Genomic DNA, 14,106 nt, shown 5'->3' with positions numbered 1-14,106 from the left:
TGAGGGATCACTCCATGGATACAAACTAAAGGAATCTCAGCACTGGATTTAACTGGTTTGCCCTACTGTTACTGCCCTGAGGAGATATGAAGGTTAATTTTACCCCACCCCCGCCCCCTTTCCCAAGCAAAAAAGGATAGTATCTTAATCTATCTATATGAGAACACTCTAGAGTCCATGGTCACCATAGCACACTGGGTGGGACACATCGAGCTGTAGTGAACATGTAGATTCCTTTCCCAACCACTCTCCAACCCTCAGCCAAGTTTTACCATGAGAGTAAAACACAAAAGTAAAACCAAAATGTTGTATTTATTATTTATCTGCAAGATTGCAAAGCAGGAACTATATTGAAAAGCCTGAAGTAAGGGGAAGGAGATGGATGAAAGAGGACAGAAAACCAGAATAAGTCTGATGCACAACTGTAAAGCAAGTACAGCCTTGCCGGGTGAATTCTTGTATTTCATCCCTTGTCATGGGGAGCTTCATGATAAATGCTGGATGCTGCTTGTCTACTGCTTGAACTTGCAGACAAATGGTAATGTCCCATCGCAGTAATAGTCTCCCCACTTCAGAAACCCTGGAGAGAGAAAGGAGACACCTTGGCTCTTTCAGCTATCATGGCAGGGTATCTTAGAATTTGTCCTATGCTCAGAGCCTTTCATTCAGCTGAACTCATTCCCTAGGTAGAGACATGAAAGTTAGAAGGACACAAATTCATACTGCTTTCCCTAGTTCAGGAGATAATAGTGAGGTCAGACTCTGTGGTAGAGAGAATGTGTGAATATCTTGGGCAAAGATGGCTCTTCCTCCATTTCTTACCTGAACTTGCTGTCAGACTCCCACAGTGACCACGGTTGACAGTAGAGGAAGGATCCCCATCCCAGTTAAGATAATTCAGCACATCGGAGTTACTCCACTCCCATCCACCTCCATTGGGTTGTTGACCCTACACAGTAGAGGTATGATGAGAGAAAGAGAGAGAGAGAGAGAGAGAGAGAGAGAGAGAGAGAGAGAGAGAGAGATTCATGGAATTTAGTCAATTCTACCATGCTGTTCAGGCACCTTTTCACTTGGAAGTTCTGACCTGATATCTATCTCCTACAGGTTCCTCCTTGCCAATAATCACAAGAACTGGAGTAACAAGGTCCTTGCTACACAATGAGTAATGAATGATACATTGCAGAATAGCCTCTTGATCTCACAGTATCGTCTCAATAAACAACAAAAGTAGACGGCAGAGAGATAGCTCAGCAGGTAAGAATATGGCCTGCTCCTAAGGATTGGCTTCCAGCACCCACATAGAGGATCATAACAATCTATGGCTCTAGTCCTAAGGGATCTGAAGCTCATTTCTGACTGCTTCAAGTATCAGGCAAGCACATCATGCACACACATACATTTAGAGAAAACATACAAATAAAATGAATATATCTATTTTTTCAATGAATAAATGTAAATCTTAATTTACAATGCTCTCAGTACTTTTTGTGAAGGTTCCTTGAAGACAAAAGAAAGAAGTCACTCGTGGACTTTCTTAAATAAAAGAAAAATGTAAAAGCTGACAATAGGCAAACAAATTAAGCTGAATATGAGGAACCTCTATATAATTCAGCCTTTCACCCCAGTGTTGAGGATATTCCTTACTCTAATGTCACCCAGCTTGAGTGCTAGATCCACCTTACATTATACACAGAGAGAACACACAGAAAATTGTGTTTGGGAGACATTAGCTCCTAGAGAACAAACAGAGAAAAATAGAATCTCACCATTGTTGGATCATGGAGCCCAATCCAGATGTCTTGGTAGTTGTCCACTCTGCCGTTCACCAAGGAGGACACAAAGGAAGCCTCACCTCCACTAAGAATAGACACGAGATGTCCTGAGGGTCTCTTCTGGCAGACCAGCTACATGAGGGACAGAAGGCGAGAAAGACTGATACTCCAGATGTCCATGAGCAAAAAGATTACAGAAAAAAAAAGGAAGAACCAATATTGTGACCCACTCGCTCCCCCCCCATGGAACCATGGAAACATGAGCCCTACTCTCCTGTTACCTACTTGCACTTTGTGCTGGTATCTTCAACCCCACCCTTTACCACTCACATCTGCTTGAAACCAGGATTTAGGTGTCATAACTAAGGCATAGCAGTGGGAGCGATAAGCCTTGTAACCCATGGGGCAGCTGGTACGTGGAGAGGGCACTTCCTTCTGGAAGTCTTCACCTGGGGTGGAGAGAGATAATGAGAGGGATGTCATGACACCGAGAATGGGAATTGAATGGGGAGGAACACTCAAGGGAATGTTTATAAAGGACATTTTTTGTAGAGTGGGTGGCTACAATTAAGGTGGTGACAGCCTCACTAAGCTTTCCATCTTGTGATCCTGTTGCTTGAATGTTTGCTTCTGCTTCCTTTGTGACAAAGTTTCTCTGCAGGCCTGAATGTCCTGGAATTTACTGTGCAGATGAAGTTGGCCTTGAACTCAGAGGTATCCTCCTGAAACTCCTCCCTGAATGCTGGTTTTCAAGTTATGTATTTAGCTAGGTACTATACTTAGCTAGGTGCCACATTTAAATATATATATATAGTGTGAAAGAGCTTCCTTTCATTTTACTCTTTCTACACATTTCACTGTCTGTGATACTCCATTCTCCCCAAGGTCTACTTGCATGCTTCATTAGTGACTCACATATTTCTTCTCCTCTCCTACATGCTTACTATCATAATTGAGAGCCTCCTGGCAAATAGAAACCCTCTCACTCAGGGAATGATGGAATACCATGATACTTTTTTCCCACCAGCAACATAGAAGAAGGCAAGAGGATGGATGAAGTGTAGGTGACTTTCCTGTGTGGATATCCCTCACAATTACCACACAGGAATTCTAAGAACACTTCTTTGCTTCTCATCACTTATCGCTCATGGACAATTACAGACTAGGTCAGAGAAGACTTACCTTGTACCTGAAATACAAACAACAGGCAGGAGAGCAGCATCCAGGAAATACTGTTGAGGACCAGGTGAGGCAGCATCTTGTCTTTGAGAGAACAACAAACAGGGCACCAGAGAGAGTGTAGTAGACAGAACAAGCAAAGATGGCCATCCCTCCCTTCACTTTTGCCTAGATCTAAAGGGCTACAGTAGTCTCAGCTCCATCACAGCTTTGGATTGGTCTGGAATGAAATGAAGAATCCAATGTTTTTCCTTGCCCAGAAAATGACTGGGGAAGACTTTGCTATTTCTAAGAGCCCTAATTAATGTGAAGACAGAGATTCTTCTGTATCTTCGCTCTATAGTAAGAGACACAAGGCTCTCACCATCATTCAGCTCCCACTTACCTCTCTTGTAGAGATCTGAGATGGTTTGTCAGGACAAAGGTGACTGCTTTATGATAGGATTTGAAGGAAGGGCATCAAAGTGATTAAGTGAATGCTTATTTAAGTCTGGGTGATAGCTAGTGCTTGGCATACATTCAGAAAACTTCCCAGCAAAACTTGCAGGACACTTCCTGGCAAAGACAGAAACTAACACACATTGGGGCTATTTCCTATTAGCAAACATGTTCTGTGTTCAGGTGCCAGTGATGTTTGAAATTCTGCAATGTTGATAGTAAAATGGCAACATTTAAAATATTTTCTCCTTCACAGGCATTATTTCTTTGGAATATATGACCATATTTCCTATAGATGAACCACTGAAGTTTCTTTGTCTTCTCAATTTTTTAAATGCATGAAAATTGTGACTTACAACACAACTGAGCAGCATTTAGTCTTAGATATTGTGACCACTGAGTTTCAAATTTAAACTTCGCACACAGCCATACAGACTGTGATAAGATGTGCTTAAAGGCAAGTCTTTACTTCAATTATTTATTCCATCGAATCACCAAGTGCAAGGCCATTTAGAAAAATAGAGTATTCTGCCAAATGCAAATGCAAATATGTAATTGACACATGCTGATGATACTGACCCATTTAACATTAAAGAATTACATTTTTTTAGCCATCTTTCTTTGCCTCTATGGGTACAAATGTAAGCACAATGAGAACAGCTAATACCATTTAACATATAGAACTTAGGAGGCTGGAGACATGGGTTAACAGGTACTGCTTTGGTACCTACCACACAAATCAGGCAATTCATAACCATCTCCAGGTGGTATGATTCCCTGTTTTAGTCTTCTTGAGCACCTATAGGAACATGTATGTTCTCTCACAATGATACACATACTCACATAAACCTACACATAGACACATGCATGGGCATATTTAAAGAACAGATTATAAAAGAAATTATAAAAGAAAAAAGCTTGAATCATTTCTGAAAGAAGACTCTTGGAATCCTTATGAATATGTGACCATAAGAAGTGGACTGTGGAACTGGAGAAGCTCCGATGGAAGAGTAACCCCTCTATTGCCACAGACCTCTGCTCCTGTGTGACTTTGTTCTGAGCCTCAGGCTCCTCGGACTAGCTAAGTATGCTATTCTGAAATATAACTGAGAGCTGAATAAGTACCAGCAAACTCTCTCTCTCTCTCTCTCTCTCTCTCTCTCTCTCTCTCTCTCTCTCTCTCTCTCCCTCTCTCTCTCTCTCTCTCTCTCTCTCTCTCTCTGTTTATACATGGAGTTAGCTAAGAAGCAAATCTATTCAGTTCCTTAAAATCCTGGCTAAAATGTTGTCTCACTGGTTGCTTTACACTTTATGTACTGCTATCAAAATGTTGAAGTAGCCATTGAACAGGTAATTTTACTTTGTATTGTACACTTGTTCTACACCACTCAAAAAATCAAATTTTAACACACAAAACTCAGCACTTTTGATATACCTAAAATCTTATGAGATGATGTTCATGTATCTACAGAAGTAAGTTCTTCAGTACAACTAAAGACGCATTCTTGGTTTTACACAAATAGAGACAATTCTTTTAAAAATAAAGACTGTAAGTTTTATAAATTGTAATTATTTTTATAAAACTGCATATTCGGTAGCAGGAGACTGCCTGTGATTACTTAAGTTTCCCAGAATCTGACACCTGGTAGAGGGTAGCCATTTTCAAACCTAATCAGCACCTGAGGTCAGAGCTAGATTAACAGGAAAGGAACATGTGTGGCAGTTCTCACTCTCTGCCCTGAGTAGTCCTGTATTCTTATGGGAAATCTTCTGTAACCTGTGCCAAGCACTACCCACTACAGAGAGCAGCAGGAGCTGGCACTTCTTCACTTGCATGGCCCTACTTCAGATGTCGTTTTAAAAGTGAAATCACCTCTGTGCTGTCAAAGCATTGCAGACCTCTGTATAGACAGGTAAGTGGAGCTAATAGACAATGCAAGGCTGGCAGGTATTTGTCTCCCACACTGCAGTAGTAGATGGAGAACTTTCTCTGACCTCACAAGGCAAATCTCTAAAACTCAGAAAAACTAGGAACTGAAAGATGAGCATGTCCCTTCCATTTTTCTCCGGAACCAGAGAAAACAGGGGGATCAGACTGAAATTAGATTTTTTTTCCTTGCAGAGCTATATAAATAATAATGAAAGTGATTGTGGTCTCCTTTTATGTCACTTCTAACCACACTCTCTTCAGGGGCTTACTCCTTTTACCTCACAGATATACCATGGTGTCTCACAAGACCCTTCATAGCATGTCCTGGATGCTACTGTGTTGCCTGATGTCCCTTTCTTGGGTACAAGGTAAAGTTGTTGTGTGTCTAGCACTGGGTTCCCCATGAATATTGAGAACCAAGGAGAGAGAAGGAATCTGGAGAGTCTCGTGTGTTAAGTATGAGGAGAATCCACACAGAAAAATCTTCCACATCCTTCCTTCCTCTGGATCATTGGAAGAGGGGAGATATACCACAGTGTTTCACTGTTATAGAATGAAAGTTTCCCCCGTGTCATCAGCAAACTCTAACTATCTTGGAAGGTTGAAAAAAGAAAGCTTACAGGTCAGTAATGAACTCTAAGGAAGGACACAGAGGACAGAATATAAAGCCCTCCATCTGTTATCCCAGAGAAGGGAGAATAAATGAGTATGAAGACAGGGTAAAATTAAAAAGGCACGCTTCTCCACATTAAAATGTCTTGTTAAATTAAGAACCTAATGTTGGGTATACGATATCTCAGCTAGTGAAGTGCTTGTTAAGCAAGCATGAGAAGCCAAGTTGAATGCCTAGAACCCATGTAAATTAAACTTGACAAGGTGGTAGGTGGCCATAATCCAAATTCTGAGGAGGACAAGAGAGGAATTTGTATGGGTATCACTGGATGGCCAATCTAGCAAAATTATAAACTGGACAAAGCCAGCAAGAAACCCCCTTTTAAAAGTCCAATATAAATACAGACCAAGAAATGACCTCTGGCATCATGTCCATATCCTCATGTATAGCCCAGCACATATATGCTCACCCCATACACATGCAGACATAGTCAAAATCAACAACTAGGAAAATACTAAGAGGAAGCACTCAGTATTACAGTCATAATCTCAAATAAGGTTGAGGAGTCATTTTTATGTTGACCTCCTTCTCTCCACTCCACTCTCACATTCACTCCATCACTGACTATATCACCCTTTAAACCAGGTGAACAATCCCAGAAAAAACTGTCTTCTCCACGCATCAGCTGTCCCCAAGAAGCCCAAGCTTATGGCTCCTATTGCTATTTACTGATTCTGGAACCACAGACCTGGGCTAATGCAGAGGTAAGTGAAGACAGGCAGAGTTGGGAGCAATAGGACAAAATACTTGTGGGTCAAGGAGTGCTGGGTTTCAATCTCTATGGTATAGCTGAGTGAGAGGTATACAATCCATCACATATTATTTGCCATTTTCTAGTAAGGTTTCAGTCTCTCTCTCTCATTCTGTTCTTCACACAGATCCACTGCCAGAAGCATTTCTCAGGACACCTGGCATTTCTGCTCACTTATGGTGAAATTATCTTTGTGTCCTCTCTGGTGAAAAACAGTTTGACCACATTCCCATACATCTGGATTGGACTCCATGATCTGTCACTTGTGGGTTCCTATCTTTGCCTTGATTGTTCCCCTTAGTGCCTTTTGTCCCTGTGGAAGAGTACCTCGAACTCCCCATGAAGAACCAAATGGGTGTTAGATCTTCAGTGCTGTGTAGCATTAGAACAAGGGGAACTACAGCTGAAGAGCTGAGCTTTGTAGATGTCTGAGATTTCACACAAAGTTCATATCACTGTTGTTGACTTTTACTGTTATTATTGAGACCTTGGATGAATTTTTCTTCAGCCTCAGAAAGTCTGCACATAAAATTGTCAGGAAATGCTGTCAGAATTACATCTGTAATTTCTTTATAGAATAGATTTTGTCCACACGTGTCTGAAGAACTCTCAAATGTAACACTGGTTGAACTTACAAAGATGAGATACATTTCAGTAACCCTAATTTCATCCTATAATTAATGGAGTTTGTAAATAGGATTAAGAAATTCCCAAATATTAATCTACCCCCCAAAGCAACTGTGTATGATCATAAAATGTTTAAGGACAATAAGCAGGAAATCAGGTATTTCAGTGACGTTTTCATGCAGTGTTAATGAACCTTTGCTGCACACTGCTTCCCACATTCAGGGGAGTTTGCCCAATGAAAATGGATGGAAGTGGAGCAGCTCTGACCCTCTGACCTTCTATAACTGGGAGATACCACCCTCCATGTCTGCACACCACGGCTACTGTGCAGCTTTGTCTCAGGCCTCAGGTAAGAGAGAGAAAAGCCTTCTCTAACTAAACCCATTTACCACATCTATGTTGACCTCCAAGGTACAGCCATAAGCTGGCAAATGCACTGTAGAATAGTGATCAGTCATTTCTTATGGTTCCTTCTGTGTCTTCTTCCCTTAAAGATGCAAAAATGAAGAGCATGCAGAAGTCTAAGTCCAGAGCAGAGGATTGAGTTGTTCTTTCTTTACAACCACAAATTTACCAGACCCATTCCCTTTACCTCTTGTCTCTCTGCAGGTTATCAGAAGTGGAGAGATTATTATTGTGACACAATATTTCCCTATGTCTGCAAATTCAAGGGTTAGGCCAGTTCTGATTTCAACTGCCTGAAAGTATCCTGAAGATCACATAGACAAAGGAGCAAGCATGATGGCTCACCAAGAAAGTCCTTCTCACACCCCGACACCGAATTCCTCATCTCATCTCTGCTGTTCTTCCATAAGTGTATTCTCTGGGGACTCTGGCCTAAGGATTCGGAGAACAATAATAAAATTTAGTCAATACTTTGTGATATTGTGCTCCATTTTTACAATAAGACATGAAGTCATGCAGAGTAGTTACCAAAGGAACCGCAAGGAAGTGCTAAGGGAGATTCCAGTTCTAACCATTGTTCTATGAAACAGTGTCTAACGGCTAATCTACTGGCATACTATGATGAACTTGTGGACAGGGCTTTTGGAAGATAATGTGAACAAATGAAGGCATTGCCCTCGCTTCACACTGATTGTTTATATATGTCATTCATGTTGGGACACATAGAGTCTGATGTTACTTAAGCCATTCTCTGCAAATATCATCTTTGAAGTATTATTTTTAGCAAAATGCAATCTACTTGAACAATCAACCTTTTTTAAATTATTGTTTAAATAATTACTTCCATGTAACTACCAAAAGGGTACAGATAAACAGCTTTGAACTTTCTTAAAACCAGAAAATCTCAATTTAAATGGGAAAAATGGTGTCATGAGAAAGGTAAAGAAGTGAAGAAAAAAAGATACTAAGTGTGAGAATGAGTTCATCCTACACTGACTGGGCGAGCAGAGCTCGCAGTCACACAAGGAATTCTACACATCAAGGAGCTACTATAAATATGAAATTCCCTATAGATTCTCTTCACGTTTTGTTTCACACTCCCAGGGCAGGTATCATAAAAGACAGCTTTGTTGAGTGTTCCAAGGTCAGAGATTCATGAAGCGACAGGACAAGGATCAGGTTCTTATCAATCTTTCCCTCATAACCCTGATATTCTTACATTTGGCTCCAATGCAAAGTTAAGTAACACTAATCAGTACTTTAGACCAAGAAAATTAGACTAGCAGATGTTCCATTTTCTTGCTAATGGGAGTTTGCATTCTTCCAACGTATAATTCCTGGTTGATTTGTGTCTATCTTTCCCTGGTCAAAATGACTCTGAAGGAGCCACCCTCTATGTCAGTGCAGTGATCTGATCTGATCAGATCTGATCATACCATTCAACTCAGAAGCTCTGAACTCAAGTAAGTTCACCCCCCCCCTTAAGTTGTCCCCCAGTTCGGCATCCTATGGATTTATAGGTGGGACCAAAGATGTTGTCTAATGCCAGATCACCTCCATAGTCCACTTATACGATTTCTGAATTTGCTTTTTCCTGGGAAGCTCTGGCTCACAGTGACTGTCCTGTCTCATCTTTAGCCAGAGTTCTAGTTACATTCCTATTCCTGTGATAAAACATCCTGGAAAAAAATGCAGCATGGTGAGAAGAGACTTATTTCAGCTTCTGCTCCTAGCCAGAGTTCATCATTGGGATTTAGACCTAGTAGCAATAGCTCCAGACAGATAGTTGCACCATATGGTCAAGAGCAGAAAGAAATGAAAGTGTGCCTGCTACCTTGTGCTCAGCTAAAACGTTTAGGTGTACTTACTTAAAGAATGATGCCAAATGAAATGGGATGGGTCTTAATATATCAATTAACTATCAAGACAATCTCCCACAGATACTCCCACAGACCAGCCTGAGGTAACTTATTCCTCATAGAGACTCTCCTCATACTTGATTCCACACTGCGGCACATTAACAATATAACTAACCATTAAAGGAAGACCCAGTCCCTCATTTCATTCTTCCTTGATGCTACTTACTCAGTTCTTTGGACACTATTTCCTCCTCAGATTCACTGGGATGAAGTCTCTGTTTTTCTAACTGTCATTCTGTCTACTGGTAAATTTCAGTTTCAACAATCAGGACTCATCTTGATTCTGCCTTGTAGACAAGCAGGCAAGTACTGGATACCTCTAGTTAGCCTTCTTGTATACACTTCTCAGCACAATCATATTTAAAGATCTTACATTATACTGTGGTCCACAACACATCTGAGTTTGATCTTATGATCATGATATTTACATGAGCTATCAAAAGCAATTTATAATATGTTCTGATGGTTGTACATAAAACATTATTTGAAATTTGTTGAAAATAAAGATGTTTCTTTAATAGTTGTGCTTATTTCCATTATTCTAACTGTATTTGAACCACTATGGAGTTCAACAGCTTGTGTTTCTACACTTGTAAGAATACTCTGGAAAACTATAATCAAAATACTTTGCATGAAAAAGAATTCAATTAAAAATTATGCACAGTGCTAGCACATTGGATTGATGGATCAAAAATTTGTTTCTTAAGCCAGAAATAGAGTTGATTTGCTCTCAGGGAACTTACTTAAAATTAGGTGGATGCTAGGTGGATTATGCCATCAACAAATTCTTCTTAATTTACTTTGTAGCAAAAATATGAGAGTCCCTTTCTCAATAGATAGATAGCAACAACTGATTCCAATAAGTTATCCTCTGATCTCCATAAGAATTCTGTTACATTCATACATGCTCACATGCATTCACAGACAATAATATTAATAGAATGCAAAAACTCAAAGTGTGACAGAAAGCTTATTTTTATTTTAGAATTGAGCCCAAACTTATACCAAAAGGACTAAAGACAGATATGGAAAGAGCAGATTAAGGCTCTAATGTGGACTGTAGATAGAAAATGCTTTTTCTAGGTGAGTCTTCACATTTTGTCCCTTGTCCATGATGCTCTTCAAGACAAATTCGGGATGTTTGCTGTCTGATAAGTTTAACCAGTAAATTTGCAGACATAGGGCAACTTCACCTCACATGTCATATCTCTCCATTTTAGAAATCCTGGAAAGAAAAGGGAACGAAGCTTTTGAGCACTCAGAATCTTGGGTAACTTAAAGAAGAAACACCTCAATGTATGGCCTCAATTTCAAAGTCGCTCCCCCATGTTCACCAGTGTTAGAATCTAGGGGAAGGAGACACCCAGGACATCAAGAAAGGAGATGAGAGAAAGCAAGAACACATTCAATTTCCTAGGTCAGAGGCACCCAGGGATGTGAGAAGAGGGGCATGCATTTAGGCTACACAGATCTTCTCCTTCTTACCAGAAGCTCTTGACAAGCTGCCACAGAAAGCACGGTCTAAGGCAGTAGATGGGTTCCTCTCCCAGTTAAAGTAATTCATCACGTCATTGTTACTCCATTCCCATCCACCTCCATTGGGTTCTGCACCCTAGTGAGGAAGTATGCAGATGAAAGGAAGGGTCCAAAGCTCTGCATGTGTGCAACTGTGAATGAAACCCTTCATTCCCTCCCAGCCTCCCAGAACTTGGGTGATCATATGCAGCTTTCAAGAGCACACCAATAGAAATTATTCTTGTCTTCATGTCTATTTATAAACACAGAAACTACTGATGGAATTAATATCCCCTGAAATGTATTCAAAATATAAATAGTGCTAAATCAGCAATTTCCTTTAAAATGGAAGGAAGGTGGTTATTCTATTAAGAGAAAATGTAAATTGCCTCTTTATTTCTGTGCCTCTTGACTGGTTGTGTGTTTGCTCCCTGAAACTAAATGAGAATAATTCCAAATCCTCACATAGACCTCTGTAAAAGTCAATAATTAACACATAAACTTCATCTGAAGTCTAAGACATTCATAGAGCTCAGCTTGACAACTGCTCCTGATGGTTTCCCTGGTCCCAATATCATGCGGGGTCTGATCTCTGTCTTTCCAGGTTCACTCTGGGGACGCATAGATAATGTATTCCCCCATGATACGATCATTGAGAGGAAACAGAGAAGAGGTTACCATACCAGAGTGGGGTCATGGAGCCCAATCCAAGTGTATTGGTAGCTGTTTCCTGTTCTCTTCACCATGGAGGACAAGAATGAAGCCTCAGCGCTATTGAGCACAGATACGAGGTGTCCTCCAGGCCTCTTTTGGCAGGCCAGCTATGTGAGAATCAAAATGAAAAGGAGATTTAGACTTCACTGGAAGACATAGGTAAGCAAGAGGAGAGGTTATTTTTAAAGTCAGCTATTCTCAGATGGAAGGAATTAGGGAGGATAGAACCTAACATTTCCGTGTGTTCCTTGTGTACCTTCTCCTTCCCAGCACTTACTTCTGCATCAAACCAGGTCTGTGGTATCTGAAACAAGGCATAGCAGTAGGAGCCATAAGCCTGGGAGCCCTTGGGGCAACTAATGCGTGCGGAGGGTATATTCTTCAGGGAGTCTTCACCTGGGGTGGAGTGAGATAAATAGAGCGATGGGGTGAGATGAGTAGTGAGATTTAGATGAAAGGTTAAAGTAGGAATATTTTTGTAGATTATCTTTTGGAAGAAAATCAATATCAAGCTTTCTAATAGTCTTTGGAAAAAATTATGATGAACAGACATAGTAAATGGGATAGCATCATTTTTCTCTTCTTTTCTACACATTAGTTCATGACTCTACCAACACTGGGCAGAGAGGCTTAAATACACCTGTCCATCTTTCCTCTTCTATACAGTTCATATTAACCATCATATTTTCCCCTTTAATCTTGGAAGAATAAATTACAAAATTCTGACAACATGAGAAATCTTGTCTTTCCACAGAGATGACCCGTCTGATATCTTCTATAACTAATGACCTGAAGAAAGGCTGGAAAGTTGCAGGCAGTTTACTTGTGTGAATTTTTCCTCCTAATTACAACATGAAACTTTCCTATCTTGAAACACTTTCAAGGGATCATTGCTACATGCAGAGAGGTCTTACCTTGAACCTGAGATAAGAGCATCAGGCAGGAGAGCAGCATCCAGGACATGACGGAGCAGGCTGTTGGAGGCAGCATCTTGTCTGTGAGGGAGGAATAGCCAGAATAACTCTAGGTTGTGTGGTTAGTGAGGACATTCAGAGAGAACCGTCCCTCCCCTTCTTTGATTAACTCTCAAGGGAAAATTATATCATCCTGTCTTTCTCCTGTGATACAGGAATTAAGTGGAAATTGATGTTTTTTCCTCTCCCTGAGAACTTCCTAAATACCTCAAGTTACAAAACTCTGTGTTGTCTGAGGACACAGACACCTGTCCTGTGTGTGAGAGAAGAACCCATGCCTACCTTTCAGCATCTTTCAGTTCACCCTTACCTGTCTTCCAGAGATCTGGATGGTGTGTCAGGACAGAGATGACTGTGTTTTTATAACAGAATTTGAGGGAGGGACATCGTAGTAAATAACTGGAACATTGATCCAGTTAAGGATGGTGGGCAGCATTTGGCACAGACTCAAAGAGTTTCCAAGAAAGAACAGGCTACTCTTCTGATAAGAACTAAGAATTCTCATAAACATTACCTCTTTCCCGTTAGCCGACCTGCTTTACCTCAGGTGTGAGTGAAGTTTGAACCATCCACACCCTCTTCCAGACACTCTGTTCTGGGAAGCATAAGCAAACAATGGCAACATTGGGGCACAAATTATGCTATGACATAGTTTGTAAAGTATTATTACCCATCAGTTAAGGAAGATAAAACTATTTAGTTAAGAAAAATAAATATGAGTGTACTTAGAATCAATTTGGAAAAACCTCACTTGTATAGAGATTTCTTAATATTCATCTGGAAGTCTAAAAATTAGTAAGAACTGAGCAGATTAAAAATTGTAGGTGTAAGTTAATTGATTAAAAGTGATAAATTCTTTTTATTGGGGAATTGAGTCCATTGATATTAAGAGATATTAAGGAAAAGTAATTGTTGCTTCGTATTATTTTTGTTTTTAGAGTTGGCATTCTGTTTTTGTGGCTGTCTTCTTTTTGGTTTGTTGAGGGATTACTTTCTTGCTTTTTCTAGGGTTTGGTTTTTGTCCTTGTATTGTTTTTCTTTTTTTTCTGTTATTATCCTTTGAAGGGCTGGATTCATGGAAAGATAATGTGTGAATTTGGTTTTGTCATGGAATACTTTGGTTTCTCCATTTATGGTAATTGAAAGTTTGGCTGGATATAGTATCCTGGGCTGGCATTTGTGTTCTCTTAGTGTCTGTAGAAGATC

At 40.2% G+C, this 14,106-nt stretch overlaps 3 protein-coding genes across 4 annotated transcripts; 1 reads left to right on the top strand and 2 right to left on the bottom strand.

Annotated features, from left to right (window-relative positions):
• Positions 1-281: 281 nt before the first annotated feature.
• Reg3a (regenerating islet-derived 3 alpha) lies at positions 282-3,412 on the bottom strand. Its single transcript, NM_011259.1, has 6 exons — positions 3,340-3,412; positions 2,958-3,038; positions 2,106-2,224; positions 1,770-1,907; positions 823-949; positions 282-580 (listed from the first exon to the last, which is right to left on the bottom strand). Exons 2-6 carry the CDS (start codon positions 3,031-3,033, stop codon positions 513-515), a joined length of 528 nt encoding a protein of 175 aa, NP_035389.1. The 5' UTR covers positions 3,034-3,038; positions 3,340-3,412; the 3' UTR covers positions 282-512.
• Positions 3,413-5,255: 1,843 nt separating this feature from the next.
• Reg3d (regenerating islet-derived 3 delta) lies at positions 5,256-8,247 on the top strand. 2 transcript variants are annotated; one of them, NM_013893.2, is made up of 6 exons: positions 5,256-5,305; positions 5,608-5,690; positions 6,581-6,699; positions 6,874-7,011; positions 7,596-7,722; positions 7,983-8,247. In NM_013893.2, exons 2-6 carry the CDS (start codon positions 5,615-5,617, stop codon positions 8,048-8,050), a joined length of 528 nt encoding a protein of 175 aa, NP_038921.2. In that variant the 5' UTR covers positions 5,256-5,305; positions 5,608-5,614; the 3' UTR covers positions 8,051-8,247. The 2 variants fall into 2 exon arrangements, with proteins under 2 accessions (NP_038921.2, NP_001155213.1); NM_001161741.1 differs by lacking the exon at positions 6,874-7,011.
• Positions 8,248-10,654: 2,407 nt separating this feature from the next.
• On the bottom strand, positions 10,655-13,236 carry Reg3b (regenerating islet-derived 3 beta). The gene is made up of 6 exons (NM_011036.1): positions 13,211-13,236; positions 12,841-12,921; positions 12,204-12,322; positions 11,896-12,033; positions 11,183-11,309; positions 10,655-10,922 (listed from the first exon to the last, which is right to left on the bottom strand). The coding sequence occupies exons 2-6, from the start codon at positions 12,914-12,916 to the stop codon at positions 10,855-10,857; spliced, it is 528 nt and encodes a 175-aa protein (NP_035166.1). The 5' UTR covers positions 12,917-12,921; positions 13,211-13,236; the 3' UTR covers positions 10,655-10,854.
• Positions 13,237-14,106: the final 870 nt, after the last annotated feature.

Source organism: Mus musculus, chromosome 6, assembly GCF_000001635.26.
Source record: "Mus musculus strain C57BL/6J chromosome 6, GRCm38.p6 C57BL/6J".
NCBI lineage: Eukaryota > Metazoa > Chordata > Mammalia > Rodentia > Muridae > Mus > Mus musculus.
The sequence above is the reverse complement of the archived record's forward strand: the minus strand, read 5'-3'. Positions and strand labels throughout refer to the sequence as shown.